This window comes from Paralichthys olivaceus, chromosome 1 (assembly GCF_024713975.1).
Source record: "Paralichthys olivaceus isolate ysfri-2021 chromosome 1, ASM2471397v2, whole genome shotgun sequence".
Taxonomy (NCBI): Eukaryota; Metazoa; Chordata; class Actinopteri; order Pleuronectiformes; family Paralichthyidae; genus Paralichthys; species Paralichthys olivaceus.
In genome coordinates, this window is record NC_091093.1 from 25,965,377 (window position 1) to 25,986,151 (window position 20,775).

At 41.1% G+C, this 20,775-nt stretch overlaps 2 protein-coding genes across 8 annotated transcripts; one reads left to right on the forward strand and one right to left on the reverse strand.

The window, feature by feature from the left end:
• The first annotated feature begins 1,871 nt into the window (after positions 1-1,871).
• cpeb1b (cytoplasmic polyadenylation element binding protein 1b) lies at positions 1,872-14,223 on the forward strand. 7 transcript variants are annotated; one of them, XM_069525963.1, is made up of 12 exons: positions 1,872-2,030; positions 2,236-2,407; positions 5,058-5,288; positions 7,101-7,330; positions 7,584-7,839; positions 8,258-8,371; positions 9,116-9,220; positions 9,968-10,104; positions 10,690-10,888; positions 11,354-11,448; positions 11,802-11,882; positions 12,790-14,223. In XM_069525963.1, the coding sequence occupies exons 1-12, from the start codon at positions 2,016-2,018 to the stop codon at positions 12,898-12,900; spliced, it is 1,746 nt and encodes a 581-aa protein (XP_069382064.1). In that variant the 5' UTR covers positions 1,872-2,015; the 3' UTR covers positions 12,901-14,223. The 7 variants fall into 7 exon arrangements, with proteins under 7 accessions (XP_069382064.1, XP_069382072.1, XP_069382075.1 ...); XM_069525971.1 differs by having other exon boundaries at positions 9,116-9,205; XM_069525974.1 differs by having other exon boundaries at positions 2,236-2,356.
• A 3,480-nt stretch (positions 14,224-17,703) lies between these two features.
• On the reverse strand, positions 17,704-20,743 carry rps17 (ribosomal protein S17). Its single transcript, XM_020099448.2, has 5 exons — positions 20,603-20,743; positions 19,245-19,396; positions 18,376-18,481; positions 18,160-18,225; positions 17,704-17,823 (listed from the first exon to the last, which is right to left on the reverse strand). Exons 1-5 carry the CDS (start codon positions 20,603-20,605, stop codon positions 17,746-17,748), a joined length of 405 nt encoding a protein of 134 aa, XP_019955007.1. The 5' UTR covers positions 20,606-20,743; the 3' UTR covers positions 17,704-17,745.
• Positions 20,744-20,775: the final 32 nt, after the last annotated feature.

The window sequence follows — 20,775 nt, forward strand, 5'->3', positions numbered from 1 at the left end:
GTGAATATTACTTTGAGGTGCGCGGTATGAAAACAAACAAATATACTTATATATTTATCGCAGAGAAGATGACAGAAGACAGCTGTTTTATGAGGAATATGTTGGCATCTCTGTTTTTTCTGTCGTTAATGTGAGAAAAACAGATGAATCCTTCTGTTTTCACAAACACGAGAGCTCTGGATTTATAGGAGTGTATCAGCTTCATGCCATTGTTACAAGTCCTGATTATTTCCAACAATGAGACGTCTTCCTGTGGTCAGCAGTCAAACAACAGGAAGGTCAATGAAGGAGGCCTGGATATTTTTCATTGGAGGTCTTTGTCGTCCTCCACTGGCCGAACAGCCTCATGTTCAGCAGGCATGAAGCAGCGAGGCAAACAAAGCTGACCCCTTGTGGACATTTACAGATATAAATGTGTTTCCTTCCACACAAACATCAGGGTTTATCAATCAAACTTAGAAAGTGACATCTGAGAAGGTTCTAACTGTCAGAATGTGTGTGAAATAATCACTGGGAATGATAAAAATGCCAAATTAACAATAGTCCAATATATTTGTACTGTATGAATATATACATATATAAATACGCCATTTAGGCGATGAAATAACAAGATATCAACTAAATTGTGCTGCTGTTCTGCTGGGGGCAGATGGTGGAGTTGTTTGGACAGTGATCATCGAGGATATATCTTTAACCAGAAGTTTCATTTATGGTTTTTATGGTTTTTTTAAATTTTCATGTAAAAGTGAGATGTTTAGTACATAATATAATTGTGAGTTTTGACTATTTTTGTATTTAAATCGAGCTGTTTTAAAATATAAAGAATATTATAAATGTTATATGTTTTGTGCTTGTATTCTTTTATTGTTTGTCTTGATTATATTAATTACCCAGCTGCTTTGTTTCTCTGTGTATTAGTAAATTGTCATCTTAGCCACTAAACCACAGCTCTCACCTCTGATTACACTTTCTTATTAAGTATCTTATATTTTATCTTATCTTGTCTTATGTCTAATTGTCTTTTAAACTGAAAACAAAACCATATTCCTTTAGATATTTTCATTACATTTCTTGTTTGTGTGTCGAGTAGTTATCACATATAAGCATCAAGCAAAGGAGCCAGACCTCTGGATCACAATTTATGTTTTTGATTATATGTTGTGATTATAATCTGAATAATATATTATTAATACTATATATATATTAATACAATAATTGCCTCTGATTTTTGGTAGTATAAAGTAGCAGAAAATTACAAGCACCACATTAATATTATTTTAGTGTGAATCACTTTATAACTTGACAGAAGCAGCATATAAATAAAGTCGGTGTATAATTACTGATGAAAACATTCAGGATATTATTCAAAGTGAAAGAGTAAGTGGAGTAACTAAGTATAAAAGTAGTTAATATTATTTCTTTCTTATCTCATTTCTTTTTAAATGTGAATCACTTTGTAACTTTGGTGAGAGTGTAAATAAAGTTATATGAATCCAGGACTTTATTCTAAGTCTTGTCTCTAAATTTTTACCTGAGTAACTAAATATAAAGTAAAGTAGTTCATATTCTTTTAATCGTATTTCTTTCTTGCTGTTGCACTTTGTAACTGTGGTGGGAGTATAAATAAAGTTATATGAATCCAGGACTTTATTCTAAGTCTTGTCTCTAAATTTTTACTTGAGTAACTTAATATAAAGTAAAGTAGTTCATATTCTTTTAATTGTATTTCTTTCTTGCTGTTGTACTTTGTAACTGTGGTGGGAGTATAAATAAAGTGAGATGAATCCAGGACTTTATTCTAAATTGCTTTTTTCAACCTCTGGTCACGTGAGCCTGACTTTGCTTGGCGGCCCTTTGATGTGGAGCACGTGAGCAGACGGAGGCCGCGAGGCTCAGCCATTCGCTGCGCACACGTTCATTAGATGGAGGCCAATCAGCGGATGTGATAAACATGAGCCCGAGCCGCAGCCTCTCGTCCACATCGTGACACTTCTCACCGGCTCTCAGTCCACAACATGGCGTTTTCCCTGGTGAGTCCACGGCTGTTCCAACAAACGAGTCAATTCAGGTGTTTCTGGAGCCGAACCACGTTCACATTTGACCTTTAGTTCCCCGAACACAGCGTCTGTCACGTAGCCGAGTCAGAACCACCTTCCCTGTGCGCTGCACGTGTCCTTGGAGAGGGGTTCACTTGTTTCGGGCTAACTTCTTGCTTTCTTCTCCTCCCGCCCGCAGAGGAACGACCCCCGCAGGCCGGAAAGCCCGGACCCGGAGTGCCCGGCCCTGTCCACCTGCAGCAACGCAGACATCTTCCGCCGGATGAACACCATGCTGGGCAACGCTCTGGATTTCACCGGTGTGTGCACCACACCCAGCAGCGCCAAGGGAAAGCCAGACCTGCTGTGTGGTAAAGTGCCACTTCGTGTTCACACGGGCGCAGGTGGACTCGGTCAGGACAGGGAGGCGTAATTCAGACCTCCACTGGAAACCTGCGTGTTTGTGGCTGCTAGCTTAACTGTGGCGCAGCTACCTCAAAATTAATCCATATCACCTCCAGCAGGTCTACAATACAATACACCATCACTGTGTGTGTGCAGAGCTTTTCATAAGTAGGCCTTGGTTCAGAGGTTAAGAAAACCTGTGTTCATCCGACCTGGTTTATCTTCACTGAACACAATTAGCTTAATTACCGCAGGTGGCCTATACTCATGTTCAAATGATTTACTTCACTGCTGTTGTGTTTTCAGAGCAATCGACTCAATCTTCGAGTGCTACGGAGCGCTGGTTCCTGTTTATTCAAATTGGATTAATTTAGAGTTTATCGCAAATTGAAATCGCACAAAAATTCACAACCGCACTTCCCTTAGGAATACACAGGCCAAGTGTGAAGCCGATTAGATGAACGGTTCTCGATATGTGATAGAAAAAAAACAAAACAATCCTGGATCCGTCCCAATCCAATGGCTTCTCTCTCGGCCTGTGTGTTTTGTACTTTTTGCGTAATCCTACTGACAAACAGCCAATCGACAGGGGTGAATACTTAACCACCTGAGAAAGTACACAACTGAGATAACACTAAAACTCTAAGGTGCTTCAGAAGGAAGTGGGAGATCAATAACAGATTGGTACACAGAGGACTAAAGACATTACATCTAATGGGTAAACATCCCACCTAGTCTGTGTGGTCATCGTCAAACAGATGAGTCACTGCTTTGTGTGTCGTCAGTGTCAAAATTTAGCTTCACCAAAGAGGAAGCAGGAAGACTTCAGCATTAAACCTGTACATGGAGTTGTAATTGGTTTTTCTTCGGAGAAATTGGATCAGTAGGTTTTAAGAAAATTAACTCGTTCCCTCTCGAGCACAGTAGATGGTGGTGATGCACCTGAACTTAAAAATAAAGTGGTAAAATGTCCCAGCTTAATAACTTTGAAAAACACGCTCAAGTTTAATTTGGATTTGAATCTAAATCTTCTTAGTGTCCTTGCGTCTTAAAATTTCCACAATCGACTCGGATGTCTCTGTAACTTAATAATTGTTAATTTACAGAAAAATAGCCTGTATATTTTGATATGAGATAAGTTTTAGTGATATTTCAAAGAAACAAAGAAATATTATTTTAATTCTTGCCTTTGGTTTAATTTGAAGTTTTCTAGACATCAATATTTGGTAAATTAAGATGGATTGACATTTAATTTTCCGTGGTCAAACTAAATAAGACATTTTGAGACTCCACCTTTCTTAATTTTTATTTCTGCACATTTAGACCAGAAAATCATAAGAAGGTCCCAGAAGAAGAGTTCTTCTTACCAGGGTGGATTTCTTTTTAGTTGAGAAGTTTCATCCCCAACAAAGAAAGAGCCCTTTTCTTTTCTCGGGCAGAATTGCCATCTGTTAAAGCTCCTTCACGTTGTCACAATGATTCCAGTGCCAGCAGCTGATTCATGGTGCATCGCCTTCTGCAGCATTGCAGCAATTCTTCGTCTTTTTTTACCCCGGGAGTGAGATTTGCCAAGATTAAAGCTCAGCAGCCTGCCTGCGTCCTTTCCCTGAATATTCAATTTGCTTAGGGCACAATTAATTTGGGATGGTGTGTGGGGTTATATTATAATGCTCTGCTTACTCGTACATGAGCAGCAGAACAACACAAATCTTATGCAACTTTTAAGGGACACCAAACTAAATTGGGTCTTGAGCTGAACTTTCTGCTGTGGCCTCTCTGCCTCGTCCACCCCTGCCTGGTGTTTGCTGAATCAGTGCTGTTGCTGGAAGCGTTCCAGGCCTGGAGAGGGCAGGGAGGAGCTGGCGGTGCAAATCTCTCCGTCCTCAACATCTGATCAGTCAGCTGCTTGTGTCACAGTGAGGCTCCGCATGCCTGATTCCTCTGTGTCTGTGCTGGGGGGAAAATACATCACAGGAATTCACCAACAGTGATTTTAAAATTAAATTATCCGAGCATCCTCAATTCTGAAGCACTTTTATTTCAAGTCTGCTGAGTCATTGCTCACATCTCCCATGCTGCCTCCCACCCTGCCGCTGTAGCTCTGCCCCTCACCTCCCTCCCTACCTCTCTCAGCTCGCTCAGGAAACAAGGCGAGACACAGAGTAAGCAGCGGCGGCAGCAGCAGCGGTGGCTGCCTTCCCACCGACTCAGAGACGTGCCGTGCCTACCAGAGAGGGGAGTACTTCTATCAACAAGCCAATAGCTCTGACAGGAATTTTTCATTACACAGTTGTTAGGCAAGGAAGCCGGGAGGTGGGGGAAAGCTGATGTCATTAGCAGGGGTGTGCGAGTGCATCAGCAGCCATGTCACATGCTGCTAGGTGGGTCAGTGATGCGGACGGAGATGCATGGCAGTTGCACCGGGCACAGAAGCAGCAGGTTAGCTCCCCCGTCAGCCAGGGTAGGGGGAGATGTGGTGATGAAAGTTTATTTTTAAACTGTTTTGTGTAACAAGCCTCTCCCTGCTGTTTTCCATGTAGCACAGACTGAAACAGTTCTTTTCTAACACTTCCTCTTTCCTCTCTCTTGTTGCTGCATCTCTGAACTGGATCTCAGACCAAAAGGAGTCGGAGCTGGCTGCATTGGGCAGCAGGAGGATGCTCTTCCCCAACTGTGGTTGTGTGCCTGGTTCCCAGGAGATGCCGTCATCCAGGGGCTCACCGGGTGTCACAGACCTGGGCCTGGGCCTCCAGTCTCTCCGTCTGTCCGGCTGGGACAGACCCTGGAGCAGCCAGGAGACAGACTCACACGCCTCCCCTTCCCAGGTTCAGACTAGCTCACCCTCCAGTAAGTACCAGGCCTTTGTTCACCTGAATGTATTTTGGATTCAGATTAAAACCTGCGACTTAGTCTTCAGTGTTTTTATCAGATTGTGTCCCAGAGTCAGGTTGGTAGAGTTTGTTTTTCGCTCTCGTGACTCCATTGATTTGAACATGACGGTGGGAAATGCAACATCTGTGGTTGTGCCTTGCTTTGTGTAGCTCTTGTTTGCATAGAAAAATGTAGTGGTTAACAGCGGTGTGTCTGTGTGGGAACAGGCTGTAGCGTCGCTAGGGAGGATGATGTGGCAGTTTTGCTTTGCTGCATCTCCAGTAATCCGGCACACACACAAACACAGTGAGGCTACTTTTCTTTCCCCTAAACCTGAATCAGCCTCTGCTTCTTCTAAAAAAAAAATTTAACTATATAGCTATTGATGAAGATGTTAATGTTTCTTTTTAATGCCAAGTTTGTAGGTTTGGTTAGAAAAATGGTAAACATACACATACTGGAATAATATGAGAACTAACATGCCGATATATGTGCTGTCCATAGTTTTAAGATGAGTTTTAATGTCTTAACAACTATGTCCCTTTAGTCCTGACCCATTTGCAGAGCCATAGTTTTATCGCTGCATGTCCAAACTGACCCGGCATAACTTCATTTAGAGCTTTCTAAACTGGGCCCGCAACAAACTAGGACAGAGCTTTGAATGCAGCCTACAGCTGAATAATCCCTCCGAGCCTCATGTTCACCGCTACAGGCCACGCAGTACATATCTGTCACAGTTGCCTAGCTGTCTCACTCGGTTACCAAGAAGGAAGATGCTGGTTGATACTCAGCGGTCTCTGGGCTATGTTTTGGGAAAGGTGTATGATGAATTGGTCTCCAGTATTGTTCCTTATATCGAAAGTGAATATGCTTCAACTCTCTGGTTGCCGTTGTTGGTCAGCTGGCACATAAAGTCTTGTACACGAGCTCAAGTTTCTTTATTCATCCAGTTTCCCTTTGAGGGCAAAGAGAAGTATGATTTTTCAGACACTTGTATTTGCAGCGCAGCTTGCCTCCTCGCCAATCGATAAAACTCTGCAGACTCAGCACACATCGCATTTTCTTCAGTACTTCAGTAAATGTATCTTTGACGGAATAAACTTTTGCTTTCTTTTCTACATCATCCTGAGGGATCTGATCTCAAGTGGTCTGGGATCATTTCAGGTCTGAACACACACAGGTGGTCACAGTCTTTGCTGTGTGACTGCTAATGTGTCTTGGACCACATGATGTACCGCCTTACTCGGCTGATGTCCTCAGACCCACTAGTTTCACATTAATCAAACATATTTTTTACCCTTTACTGTCTATACATTGATTTGTTTGATCTCTGCCACAATATCAACTCTGACAACATATATTTTACCAAAATGTCTCTGTGTCTCCTTCTGTCTGTCTCTCTGTGTCTTTGTCTCCTGTCTGTCGCTGTCTTTGTCTCTTTCTGTCTGTCTCTCTCTTCTTCTCCATCTCTCTTTCTGTGTCTGTCTCTCTCTTCTTCTCCATCTCTCTTTCTGTGTCTGTCTCTCTCTTCTCCATCTGTCTCTGTGACATTGAACGCATCTGTGAACTCACACTGATTGAAAATAACATAATTAGGTGTTGGCCAACGCAAATGATGAACATGTTTATTTTGCGAGCAAGGAAATGAGATCTGATCCCAAGTCGCCACAAGAGATGCAATCAGGACACATTTTAATACCGGATATAAACAAGCAAACTTAAAGCTGTCCACATGTGATAAGATCTGTCATTCACATTGTAAGTGGTGTAACTGTCCTGTTTGCACAGTGCTAGGTATTCTGAACAGTCCCTTCAGTAGCATCCTCGGGAAGCCCCCAGGCTACCTGCCCCCCGAGTCCATGAGCATGACTGCTGACTTCCTGGAAAAGTTTCCCAGCATGGCTCGCATGGCAAACCGACTGGACTCCACCTCCTTTCTGGACTCTCGCTCCAGCAGTCCTGAAGACTCGGAGACCAGTGGATTCAGCTCTGGCTCAGACCACCTCTGTGACATGCTGGTAAGAAACGCCACATTTATTCAGCAACTCCTGTTTGATGTGTTAGATTGTTTTTGTTCATGCAGGTGGAGAATTTATCTCAAAGAAACACTTCACTAATCCAGTATTCAGGCTAATTGTCAGACATTGTCATTGTCAGACTTGTCCACCATTTTGGATTGACGGCCAAACATTTCACCTCGGTTCTTGATTTATTTTCAAAGTTGGCTCTCCCCCTTAACAGTCACTTGTCTGGACGTTTCTTTCTCTACAGTCGACTCTGCGGATTTCCCCTCCCCTGCCTTATCTTGCATCAAGCATGCAGAAGGATCTCCTGCGACTGGGCTCTCGTCTGGACCCTCAGGACTCCAGCTCTCCCCTGACCCCAACCTCCAGTGCCAGCCCCTCCTCCTCAGCCATTTCCCGCCGCTGGCGCACTGGATCACCGTGGCCTGGCGCTGATGTGCTTGACCAGTCGGATGATGCATTCAGCATTGAGAGGGAGGCCCGCTTGCACAGGCAGGCTGCAGGTGAATCAAAATACCAATTCATCACTGCACCTACCCTTTGCTTTCTTGTAGCTCAGTTTCAAGTTTAAGTTGTCTCAACTCAGGGGCATCATTTGGAAGATGTGGTCTACCAGGCCCACGAAGGCCACCTCTTGTGTAGACTGCATAGGCAGAACCAAAATTACAGTCCTGCATTGGACGTCTCGTTGCTTCGTAACCTTTTGGAAAAATGTTTTGGTTTCTAAAGCGCAATGAATCCTGGGATAAGTTTGAGTGGGAAGGATCCACCTGTTGGAGCCTTTGCTTCTCATGGATGGAAGGACCATGTCGTCACAACGCTGTGACGCAGTCGATCTCTATATGCAGCTCCTGAATTGAGACACAGCTTCATATGGTGACCCTTTGGCTTAACCTTTTCTTTTTTTTTTTTTTTCTTCAGCTGTGAATGAGGCCACATTCACCTGGAGTGGTCAGCTGCCTCCCAGGAACAACAAGGATCCCATGTATTCCTGCAAGGTGTTTCTTGGTGGCGTGCCCTGGGACGTCACAGAAGGTAAGTGCTGCTGTCAACATGCTATTTGCTTAATTACACAGTGCCAGTCCAGTTGGTTTGAGAAGCTTTTATTGATGCTATTAGCCTGAATTTGACAGTGCAGTGAGTTGGCAGCCCCATTCTCTTCTCTCCCCTTTTTTTCCACCCTCCCCTCCTCTCTCGCCCATTTTTCTCCACTCAGCCCAACCAGTCTAGGCACATGTCCGCCTACATGGTCCGGTTCTAGACCTGTCTTCCTGTTAAAGAGTTTTTCTCTCAGTTGTTTAAGTGCTTGCTCATTGCGGGAACTGTTGGGTTTCTCCAACGTTTTTAGATCTGGACATTATTTAAAATGCTGAGGAGTTCGTATTAACTTGAATTTATTGAGCTTAATTCCATATTTCTTACCTGATATGTTGCCGGCAGGAATGGTTAATACTTCAGGATGCTCCCTCACCTTTGAGTTTAACGTTACCAATTCGAATATTTCTATGAGTTCAGTCTAAATAGATTTAAATTATTTTAATGTTTCAAATACTGTATAATTCTTTTAAGCTGACTCCTTATGATTCAGTTTGTCAGAAACAACTGTCACATTTGAAACAAGAGAATTAATTTTGATGCGAATAAAGAGTTTATTGAAAATCAATCAGAATAATCATTGCACGTCTAATTGAGTGTTCAAGCTTTGAGTGTTTGTTTTTGGAACGTGTTAAAATGACGCTTCTATGTGACGATAACCCTGTTCCTTCACGTTTATTCCAGCCGGCCTGATCAACATCTTCAGTGGTTATGGTCCTCTCACTGTGGAGTGGCCGGGTAAGGACGGAAAGCATCCTCGCTGTCCTCCCAAAGGTAATGTGGCAAAAGGTAAAGACAAGTTGGTAGACCCCTTTTTTTTTTCTTCCTGGTTTCAGGGTGGCACTCTGGTGAGCACACTGGTATACTGGTGAGTTTGACTGTGGGGGTTCAGTGAAAACTGAAACTTAGGGCGGTGACTCTGGGAATAACTGGAGAATAAAACATGGTGATAGAAGCAGGGAGAAGAAAGAAGAGATGCTTCACTGATCAGCTCTGTAGTAAATGACACTTTGGTGATAGTTGGATTGGGTTGATCATGTGTGAGGACCTTGGAAATGTCCTGTTAAGTGTTTGTAGTTCTACTTGTGTCCTCTGCTCCGCTGTGGTAAGACAGGTTTTCTGCTTTTGTCAGCAAATTGAATGTTCTAGATAGAACGGCTTCAGTGCGACTATGTCTCACATTTGCACCTAAAAATGGATGCGAGCTGCATATTTTTAAATATGTATGAAATAAAGAACGACACTTTTTCACTGTGCTCCTAAATTTATTTGCGCCTAATTATTTTTTTTATGTGCACGTAGTTCGGATAGAGTCCTGAATTCAGTTGGAAAATATAAAGGTGCTTTTACCCATCCTGTCCAGAGGCTTCTGACTAATTGCTATTGAACTAAATGACTAAATTCTGTGGCTCTTGTTGAACATGATCATTACAGTAGTGGCTGCCTGAAAAAGAATTGACCAAATAAGTCCACCTCCTTTTACCAGAGCCTCATTCTGTCTATATCCTAAAGTGTTTTACTTTTTGATGTGTGTAGGCTATGTTTACCTGGTTTTTGAGAATGAGAAGTCTGTCCGAGCGTTGCTCCGTGCCTGCTCCCAGGACCAGTTCCCCCCCGAGGACAACAGGGAGTACTACTTTAAGATGTCCAGCCGCAGGATGAGATGCAAGGACGTGAGTAGAGACTAGAGCCAAATGTAAACTGCAATATACATGTTTGTAATTATCTTAAAACACTTCTCATAACACAAAATCTCTTTTGTGCCATTGGTTTATTGCGAAGCTCTCTCTCTGATATCATCAGAGCATAAATGATTAATTGATTAATCAACAGCAATTTTCATAATCCATGAAGCAATTTAACGAGCGAGCATTCATAACACTCACTGGCTATATCTTCTATAATAGTATCATCTGTTTGTAATAATAACTTTATCATCTGATTCCTGATTCTACATCAAAATGTTTTCAGTTTCAGATTAGTATCATTTGAGGATACTTCAGTATCTGCACGAGAACTTACTTTAAACTCGTTATTGTACCAGCACTGGTTCAAAATTACTCTGCGCTCAGACGTCAGATTCTCAAACTGGATTTGGATTCTCCGGTTTTTTCGGGACCTACATCTCCAGCACTTCGGTTCCAATGTGGCCCTAAGCTTTTGTGTAATGTTACACATCCTGAAGTTAGAAATTTGTTTCCGATATTGTCACAGTACAAGTATTCTGGGAGTGTGGTCTTTCATCCCTGCTGTTACAGGTGCAGGTCATCCCCTGGGTGATCTCCGACAGTAACTACGTGCGCTGCCCTGCCCAGCGTTTGGATCCCAGTAAGACGGTGTTTGTGGGTGCACTGCATGGCATGTTGAATGCTGAGGCGCTGGCCAGCATCATGAACGACCTGTTTGGAGGCGTCATGTATGCTGGCATTGACACGGACAAGCACAAGTACCCCATAGGTGAGACCTTTACTTTGGAGGAGTTGGTCTTTTTCTCTCATTCTTTCTCATCTCTTTTTCTCTTTCCTTTATTTATTTATTTTTTTCCCCTCTAATTTGACACGCAGCCTAAAAATTATGACTCGTACAATTTTGACCTTTTTCCTTGAGAAATGATTAATCACTGAAGATGCACAGGAGGTTAACTGCAGGCTGTCTTTTTTTTTCCAGCCACGTGGAAACGTAATCTTAGTTACTCATATTTCATACTGACTTTTTCATATTTTCTGACGTTGCCACGATCAATGTATTGTTGTTTGTAATTAGGGCAAATTAAGTGTAGATTCAAAAGTTGACATGAGGATTTGAGGCAAATTGTTAATTCACTGCGGAACATTTAGTACCATTTGTTTAAAATATTCAGTTTATTTCTTGCTGAACGATGAGATCCTGAGTAGTAATGACAACAACTGTTGTTGTGTGCAGGCTCTGGACGTGTCACTTTTAACAATCAGCGCAGTTATCTGAAAGCTGTGTGCGCAGCATTTGTGGAGATTAAAACACCCAAGTTTACAAAGAAGGTAAGACGCTCTGATTAGACTTTGATTAGTGATTATAGAAAGTACAGTCTGTGCTGCTGCTGAATAAGGTGCATGTCAAATATCAAGATCTGTTTTTAGAAAAATCTAACCTGCAGCACAAAGTCTGAAACCCTAATAAATAACATTTTAATATAGTTTATATATCTATATGAAAAATGCTGGTGCTTTGCTTTTTTTATCTTGACAAACACCTTTTGTGAAATGAGGGTGAATTGAGATTCTCGAGAGCTTTTGGTTTCTTGAAATTCAGTTAGAATGTGTTGTGGACGGAGCCCTGTCTTCTTACGGTCACTGCTGCAGGCTGAACTCCTGGGCTTTGTGTTGTCCCTCAGGTCCAGATCGACCCCTACCTGGAAGACTCCGTGTGTCAAGTTTGCCTTCGCCAACCTGGACCTTTCTTCTGCAGAGACGAGGTCAGAGGAAAAGTATTTGTCATGTAATCATTGAGGCTGATTGTTGGAGGACAAAGTGCTGGTCTGACAGACTCTACCTAAATTGTATCATGTCTTGCTCCAGATGGAACTAATTTATAGTCCCAGTATGAAATGTTTGACCGATGACTGATTATAAACTAGCGGAGCAAAGCACAATTGGCTGCCTTAGTATTTGTAAAAATGTAATATTTTCCTCTATGATTGCATCAGCTTGTCAAGATGAAATCTGGTTTGAACAAGGTTAATTTGCTTTTCATTGCATTTTATTTCAAAACATTTTCATTCGATGATAATGAATTGAGACAATTAAGAATCTGCAAATGACTAAATATAATTATTGACCTTGTTGCATCAAACATATTGTTTAAAATATTGAACATTGTCTTAATTATTTATATAATTCTGGTTTATTAGAAATTAATCCTGTTTTCAGTAAAGACAAATTAATTGAAAACACAACTTTTAATAAAAACCACAGCAAGAAACAAGCAGGTAATTATCCAGGTTTGCAAAAGATTTTTTACAAGAAATTTCCTGTTCACGTCTCAGTTTATACAGTTTGGTCTTACTTCCTATAACTGCAGTTTTATTTTTGCAGTGAAGTATTATGGGACAGATGTCTGTTTGTTTTTTCCACTTAATGAAGTGGTTTAGATATTTAGGTTCAGTCGACTGTATTAGTGAGCAACATTTGAGTTCAGTAGATGGAAATGTGTAAGAGAAAACTGAATTAAATACAATCATGGTGTGACCTTGTAAAAAAGTTTAATTAAAGGCACTAAACAGAGTTATTCTTTCACTGACTTTGTTCTAATATGAATGAATTCAAACACTTAATGGTTAATGTACGATCCAATGTGCTTAATCACTGTCCTCTGACTCTCAGGCCTGCTTCAAGTACTACTGCCGCTCCTGCTGGCACTGGCAGCACTCCATGGACATCTTGAGCAACCACCGGCCCCTCATGCGCAACCAGAGGAACAGAGACTCCAGCTAGAGCTGATGGATCCAAACACTCTGAAGGTCCAGAGCCCCTGTGTACGGGGCGAGGCTGCCCGCCAAGGAGAGCACGTGTGCCGGACGTCCCTCAGTACGAGGGCACCATGGCACTCCACCAGGCACTGGGGATATCACTGTAGAAAATGTTCACTTTTGCACTTGCTACATTTTTGCTGTCGTTCACAGTGGCACTATGAACAGTGACCTTATTGGGAGAAGGGGCCCTTCACACTTATGCATTTTCCCTGACTTGTGGCCAGACAGAATGTTGGGAGTCTGCCTCAAGTTCAGAGGTGGATGAAAATGCCTTTTTTTTTTTCTTCTTTTTTTTTTTATTATATTTTTTTTTTTACATGTGTTGCATAGTGACAAGCAATCACGCAAGTCTCATTGCCGTTCATTGGCAAATGCCATACAGTGCCTTTAAATTTTTTTTCCCCCTCCTCCCTCCCTCCCTCCCTCCACCCTCAGTTGGCATCTGTTTTTTCCTGTGCAAGCCAACTGGTGTTTCTTACTTTTGGGAGTTGAATGTCGGGCTTCATTTCAGACATTTTTACAGTTTTTTACACAAACGGTTTTAAGTCATGACATGAAAATTTTGAACAGAATTCTACCTGGCGGCTGTTTATGGGAAAATCCCCCTTTTTATTTTTTGTTTTTTTTCCTCATACATTTTTCTGTGGCTATTTTCTTCTTTTTTTAATTCGCCCTCCCAAATTTCAACTGAATGGGCCCAAAATGTTGGAAGTTGTACTTTCACTTGATTTGTTGGCCCACTTGTATTAAATGTGTGTAAAACCAATAGCACTGGATATGCCTCAACTGGTTCTCCATCCTTTCTCAAGCATCTGATGGATCCAGTTGAGACTTGAGTGAATGAACATTTGGTTGTACATAGTTTGATTTTTGCACTTTTTAATTTGCACGTGTGGAGAGGTGGCAGTGGTTTTTAATCACTTTTGTACATCAGCAGGGGGACACTCCTACGTTAGAACAGCTGCTTGTTTCCTGTTGAATGTAAGAACTTCCACTTAGCTGATAAATTAATCTATCAGAGCTTGAGTAGACCCCACTAAATGATTCCATGCTTTCTTATCCCATTTTGCCTTCCTGTTCCAGTTGGACATAAATGCATAAGCTGTGTGCCAAAGACAAGTGTCTTTTCTTATCCATTAGTTTTGTCATGCTGAGCTTGTTGTCCCTTAGCCCAGCCGCTTTTTAGAGTTTTGAAAGTCTACCTCATTGTGGTCTGCCAAGTTTGCTGCTACTTACAGTTGTGGAGTATGTTCAGATTGGGCACAATAAAGGTGTTTAAGCATTATCTGCTGTTTCTGGACTCATGATTACTGTGACTGTTGTATTTTTGGCGTTTCTTAGAAATCCCTAGCCTGTTTTTCTTTGTCTACTAAAAGCTCAGTGAGCATTAAATCATTTATCAAGTAGCTTCATCCTAAAAAAGCTTTTATAATTCGCTGTTCAAACATCTTCATCGTCAATGTCAGATTAAAATTTTCTCCCCTGATGTCAAAACTGACATCCCATCAATTTCTAAAATGCAGATGGAATGAAACTGCTGCTCCAGCCAACTTGAGACAAAACCGATGTGCTCAGCTAATTCTGAGCTGCAGACACAGAACTGCTGTCCATCAGTCATAGTATAGAAAAGCACAAACTAGAAACACTAAGCTGCGGTTCTCCTCCTCCGCCACAAAGGGTAGATTCTGTTTTTATCACATTCAATTCGCACCAAATCTGAGGAGATTCCCTCAAGCTGATCGAGATCACTTTCAAGAAGAGCAGTTTGTGAGGCCACCTTGACCTTTGGCGACTAAACTCCTCTCGTTTAATCCTTTATTATGAGTTTGTGTTTGAGCCAAATTTGTAGAAATTCCCTCAATGCCTTCCAGATATATTGTGCAAACAAATGTGCCCACAAAAATCTATTCAGGTAATTTTATTATTACAGGTCATCCTTTTTTTTTGTTGGAATTTTCAAGTCCAAGTGAATTTTTAAATCAGTTCAAAGTGTTTGTACCATGTTTGAATGTGTCTCTGCTGAAGTGGCCATGTTTTCATCTGCCTGTTCGATCAGCTGGGTTGTTCTTTCTTTCCCCCACGTTCTTTAATATTAACATTAAAGAAACATTTCTGTAGATTTTTTGAAATCATTGATCTTGATAAAAAGTTTGTGCAATTTGTTCCAGATCCTGGAAAAAAATCTGGATCTAATGAATTTAAATGTGGTTTCTGCAACTTCTAGTTTTTACTAATTTTACCAGGTTGACATCAGGCCCATGAAACCACTGTTTTGTTTGCAACTTCTAATATTGGCAGTAACTGGAAGGTGTTAGACCACAGATGCATTTACTTTTCTAACTTATTTGAGGCCGTTAGGGATCAGAAAAATCTCCCTGTCACTTTGAGAGCATCTAGATTTTAATGTTCTTTAAACATTTTACTTGAAATCTCAGAATTCAAGGTTCTTGATGGGGAAAATGGGGCTGTTTGATAAAATGACTTTGGTTTTGGTGGAGGTACAGTTATATTCATATAATAATAGCAGTGTGTTTAAAAAGGTGAGTAAACCTCAAAATTCAAATAAATTGTATTTTAATGAACACAAATGCATTGGGGACACTGCACATTCTTTTTCAAAGCAAGAAAATTGGAAAAAGTAATTGAATTTGATAATATTTTACATAAAGTCAAGAAATTTAATGTTCAAAAAAAATAGCAGTTTTGACATCTTTCTTTACAAACTCAAAAATCTACTGTATAAACTAAGAAATGCTTGAAGATTCAACTTTCCTGAGAATCATAAACTAATATTTAGTTGCATAACCACAATTTCTGATAACTGCTTCACATCTGTGGTACATGGAGTCGACCACCTTCTGGCACCGGTCAACAGGTACTGCAGCCCAGGACAATTGTACTACGTTCCACAATTCCTCTGCATTTCTTGGTTTTGCCTCATGAACAGCATTTTTTATGTCAGCCCACAAGTTTTCTATGGGATTAAGGTCCGGGGATTGTGCTGGCCACCCCATTACTTGCATTCTGTTTGTCTGGAACCATGATTTTGCTCGCTTGCTGGTGTGTTTGGGGTAATTTTCTTGTTGAAACACCCATTTCAAGGGCATTTCCTCTTCAGCATACGGCAACATGACTTCTTCCAGTATTCTGATGTACTCAAACTGATCCGTGATCCCTGGTATGCGATAAATAGGACCAACGCCATAAGACGAGAAACATCCCCATATCATGATGCTTGCACCGCCATGCTTCACCGTCTTCACTGTGTACTGTGGCTTGAATTCAGTGTTTGCAGGATGTCTGACAAACTGTCTGTGGCCCTTAGACAATCTTACTCTCATCAGTCCACAAAATATTATGCCATTTCATTTTAGGCCAGTCAATGTGTTCTTTGGCAAATTGTAACCGCTTCAGAACATGTATTTTTTTGAACAATGGGACTTTGCGGGGGCTTCTTGCTGGTAGCTCGGCTTCACATAGACGTCGTCTGATTGTTACAGTACTCACAGGTAATCTTAGATCTTCTTTGATCCTCCTGGAGCTGATCACTGGCTGAGCCTTTACCATCTTGGTTATTCTCCGATCCATTCGAATAGTCGTTTTTCTTTTTCTTGCTCGCCTTTCTGGTTTTGGCTGCCATTTTAAAGCATTTGATATCATTTTAGCTGAGCAGCCTATCAGGTTCTGCACTTCTTTATAGGTTTTCCCCTCTTTTATTAATTAATTAATCAAAGAACGCTCTTCTTCTGAACAGTGTCTTGAACGACCCATTTTAGTTTTTTCAGGACAAATGCACAGCCAGCATATGCAGCGTCAGTTGCCTTGATCCTAAAATAAGGGCCACCTGTTTAACACCTATATTTTCCACATAATCAAAGACCTCACTAATTGAACTCGGCACTGCTATTGTTTTGAACACGCCCCTTTCAGTAAATGATTCAGTCTCACAGAATCAGCAGCATGCACGTCATGCCTGTGGGGTCTGTTGGTTTTCTATACCTTTACCAAACCTTCTAGAAACATACCTGCAGTGTAGAAGTGGACATTCTAACAGAAACAGTGATTTATCTTGCTGGTGATGTGGGACTGCTATTATTTTCAACACAACTGTATGTGCTCTGCTGAGAGCCATTCCAGTTGTGTTTGAGGTCTTAATGTGAAATGTAACTATAGACCAGATAAGACAAGACACATTAACATGCGTTATCATTAAAGTACACATTTCATCAAATAGAGACATTAAAGGTCCAGTGTGTAAGATTTAGGTGAAAGGGAACGATTGGCCAAAATATAAAGTAGAATAATCCTCATGATGTTTTCACTAGTTTGTTTCATCTAAATTGTATGAATTGTAGTTTTCTTTACCCCAGAGAAGGTCCTTTATATTTAAATACTTTATATTTAAATACTTTATATTTACATGGAGGGGACCCTCTCTACGGAGGCCGCCATGTTTTTTACATTAGTCCAGACTGGACAAACTAAGCACCTTTTGAGTTTTTATGACAACTGAAGCTACCACAGGTTCTTTTTCATGTGTAGAAGGGGAGGGTGAGGTGAGGGGTGTTCAGCAGGAATATGCAACTTCAACACTAGATATCACAAACTTCTACACACTGCACTTTAAAGTACCACAAAATCGTCCTAGAGAATGTGTTGAGTTACTTCCCACCAGAGGCTTGAGATGATTTTTTTGCTGTTAATCATTGTCATTTAGAAAAGATCATTAACCATCACTTCCTGAATAAATAAGAGAAAAGTCTTCTTTACAATTACATCTCTTTATTAAGACACTTATGACACATGATTACAGTCCTCGAGGCGTCTTGAAGTTCATTCCAATAGTTGGCTGAGTGACTTGAAGGCTGGAGAGGCCACCGAAATCCTGCAAGAGGAAGAAACAGTCGTCAGGAGTCAGATAAGTAAAAAGGAATATTTCACGTCTGTTTCTATCAGGGGAAGTCACCAACAGATTCTGTTAAAGCTGCAAAGACAGAAAAGGATTCAGCTTCTTTCCTGTAGTTAATCATCGTTTCAGTCAGTTATCAAACAAAACAAGGTCACAACTGATCATTTTTTATGTATCGAGTAATCTGCCGATAAACCGTTCAATCATTGACAAGTCAAAAGATTGTCAGTCAGTTTCTTGTCAAATTGAATATATGTTGGTCTAAATGAGACATTAAATAAAATCTCTGATTAATATATATTTCACACTTACCAGCATCTTGAGCATTTCCTTTGTGTCTGGATCTACCTCGATGAGCTCCTGGTCCAGAGCAGAAATCTACAGGAGTAGAGTTAAAAAAGAGAATCAGTCGTTTGAACCGTGGATTTTTCTTCATTTCTTGGGGAATACATTTAACAGCAGCAGCCACTGAATTAAATAAAAGACTTAGTCTTTCTGTTAAAGACGAGGAAAAGATGGTGGACCAACCTCTGGGACGTAGTTGTCCCTCCTCTCCCTCTCCTCCTCCTGCAGCTTAATGGAGATTCCTCTGACTGGACCACGCTGGATCCGCTTCATCAGGTGAGTCACATACCTGATACACAAGCAGGAGCACGTGGTTAGTGTGAGTACAGGAACAGGTCAACTACTCAAGTTCATGATACAAATACAACATTTAGATGAAAAGAATGGACAAAAAATAATTCCACAAATCTGTGTGTGTGAACAACACACATCTTATCAGCTGTTGTATAAAAAACAAACTACATGGAGCAGTGCACATTTCCAGTCCTCGACTTACTATGATAACACATTAAGTCTTACTGAGGCAAGAATGCATGACAGGTTACAGCTGAGGGGTAGAGCAGTCGTCTCCGACCAGAAGGTCAGCTTTGGATAAAAGCGAATGTGCTTTAAGTAAAGAGGCTTCAACCACGAACATTTCTACGTCTGACGCAGACCAGAACAAACAGAACCAGGAGAGACTCAGGAACTCTTTTTATTCAGCATGAAACCAAGACAACATCCCATCATTTTCCTGCCACTGTGAGAAGGCGAGATCTAAGAGTTGCCGGACAAACGACCACAACCAGCAGCACAGAACATTCATAAATACTTTGTCTTTCTACTAATGCAACAGACACTTTCATCAACAATAAAACGTGAGTCAGCACATTAACCTGATCAAAGCTCACGCAGGATCCCCAGTGACATCATCAAATCTGAGGTCAAACTGCGCTGAGCGAGTCTCACACAGCTCATAAAACTAATCTGAGGATCTGAACATCAGCCAGCAGGAGAGACTTTCTCCAGAAAACATCGATAAGAGCAGCAGCAAAAGGTTTGATGCCACTTACCCTGCAATTTTGTTGCGCAGCGGTTTGCTGGGGATGATGGCGATCTCCTCGCACACCCTCTTGTTGACGTGGAAGTCGTTGCCCAGACGTGTGTAGTATTTCTCGATGATGACCCTGGCGGCCTTCTTGACCGTCTTGGTCCTGACTCGACCCTGAGGGGAAGCCAAACAAAAACGACTCCGTTCACAGGTCATTCAGCTGTGGCTCTTATTAGTTTGTCTCTTCAAAAACACAGTGAACGAATCAATAATACACCTCAATAACTATAATAATTATAAACTGGTGGAATTTCCCAACAGTGGTGCTTTTGTACTGTTTCTTAAAGATCTTATTTTTTAGTTTTCCAAGCAAATAAATTCACCGCGCAGACACAGTACGAGTCACTTTACTGCTCTGGGTTTCTATAGGTTTCTATTTAAAACCTTTTTAAAACTATTGAAAAGACCTTGAAATACTGACTTTACTTCCCGGCAGTAAATAACAATGGTTCCTAACAATGTACTTATTATTAAACACAAACTGGAAACAGAATTTTGATAAATCAATCAGATAAAATTAAAAATTTTAGGCCCATGAATGAAACTCAAGACTTTAAAACTGTTAAATGAACTAAAGTGTAAATTAAAAGAAATGTAATCCCTGAACAGTCAGAAACAACTTTGCTCAACATTGAGAAAACACAAAAAAGTTGCTGAGATGACTTTAATACTGTAACTCATCCTTTGTTTCGAACTTCACTGGTATGAAAGCTGAATATGGTAGTACATGATTTGACACTTTCAGATTTGTGAAAGTTTAGCTAAAGAAATTTAAAATAATTAAATGAGTTTAAAAATGTGCTTCATCAATTAACAAAGCTGAAATTGATTCACATGATTTGTTAAACCTTTAATCTACATTATTTTTACAGCTTTTTTTCCTCCAGAGAAAGAAAACGTGATTAAATCATTTAATCTTCACATCGTTCAGCTTGTCCTGGACGTTCTCTGTTTGCTCGAGTTAAATCTGGATGAAATGAACGGATAAGAAGCAGCTTGTGTCAAACTATCAGTGTTGAAGTCACATTCAAAGTGAACGGGGACACAGACTGAGACGAAGCTGCTCATTCTACAGAAACACACGAGCAGCGCCGGTGCTCCTCTGGTTGTTTGTAGCCTGTTAGCTCCCGGAGCTAACGGCAACATTTAGCATTTTTAATCTGAAATTAATCGGCGAACGTGATAAAACGCGGTGTTTGTTATAATCTGAGATGTTTGTGTGCGGACTGACGCGTGAAGCCGCTCAGGACGCAGACACACGCTGAGGATTACAGAGGATCGTGAGGAGAGACGAGCTCAAGTGTTTCTACAGGTACCCACCATGTTGGCTTGGACCGGAAGAAGAGAAGCGGCCGAGGGTCAAACAGGAAGTTTATAGGCTGCTTCAGCCACTACGCAGCGGGACAACACCGCCAGCTAGCGGCGGGAGGAGAGAACTACAGTGGCCGAGAGAGCTCAATGTTCTGCAAATTAATAAAACACGTAAATATGAA

Coding starts and splice junctions, on each gene's coding strand:
- cpeb1b (XM_069525963.1), top strand. Junction 7,331..7,583: donor ACCACCTCTGTGACATGCTG/GTAAGAAACGCC, acceptor CTTTCTCTACAG/TCGACTCTGCGGATTTCCCC. Junction 9,221..9,967: donor CAAAGGTAATGTGGCAAAAG/GTAAAGACAAGT, acceptor TGATGTGTGTAG/GCTATGTTTACCTGGTTTTT.
- rps17 (XM_020099448.2), bottom strand. Junction 18,482..19,244: donor CTGCGCAACAAAATTGCAGG/GTAAGTGGCATC, acceptor CTTGTGTATCAG/GTATGTGACTCACCTGATGA. Junction 18,226..18,375: donor GGGACAACTACGTCCCAGAG/GTTGGTCCACCA, acceptor CTACTCCTGTAG/ATTTCTGCTCTGGACCAGGA.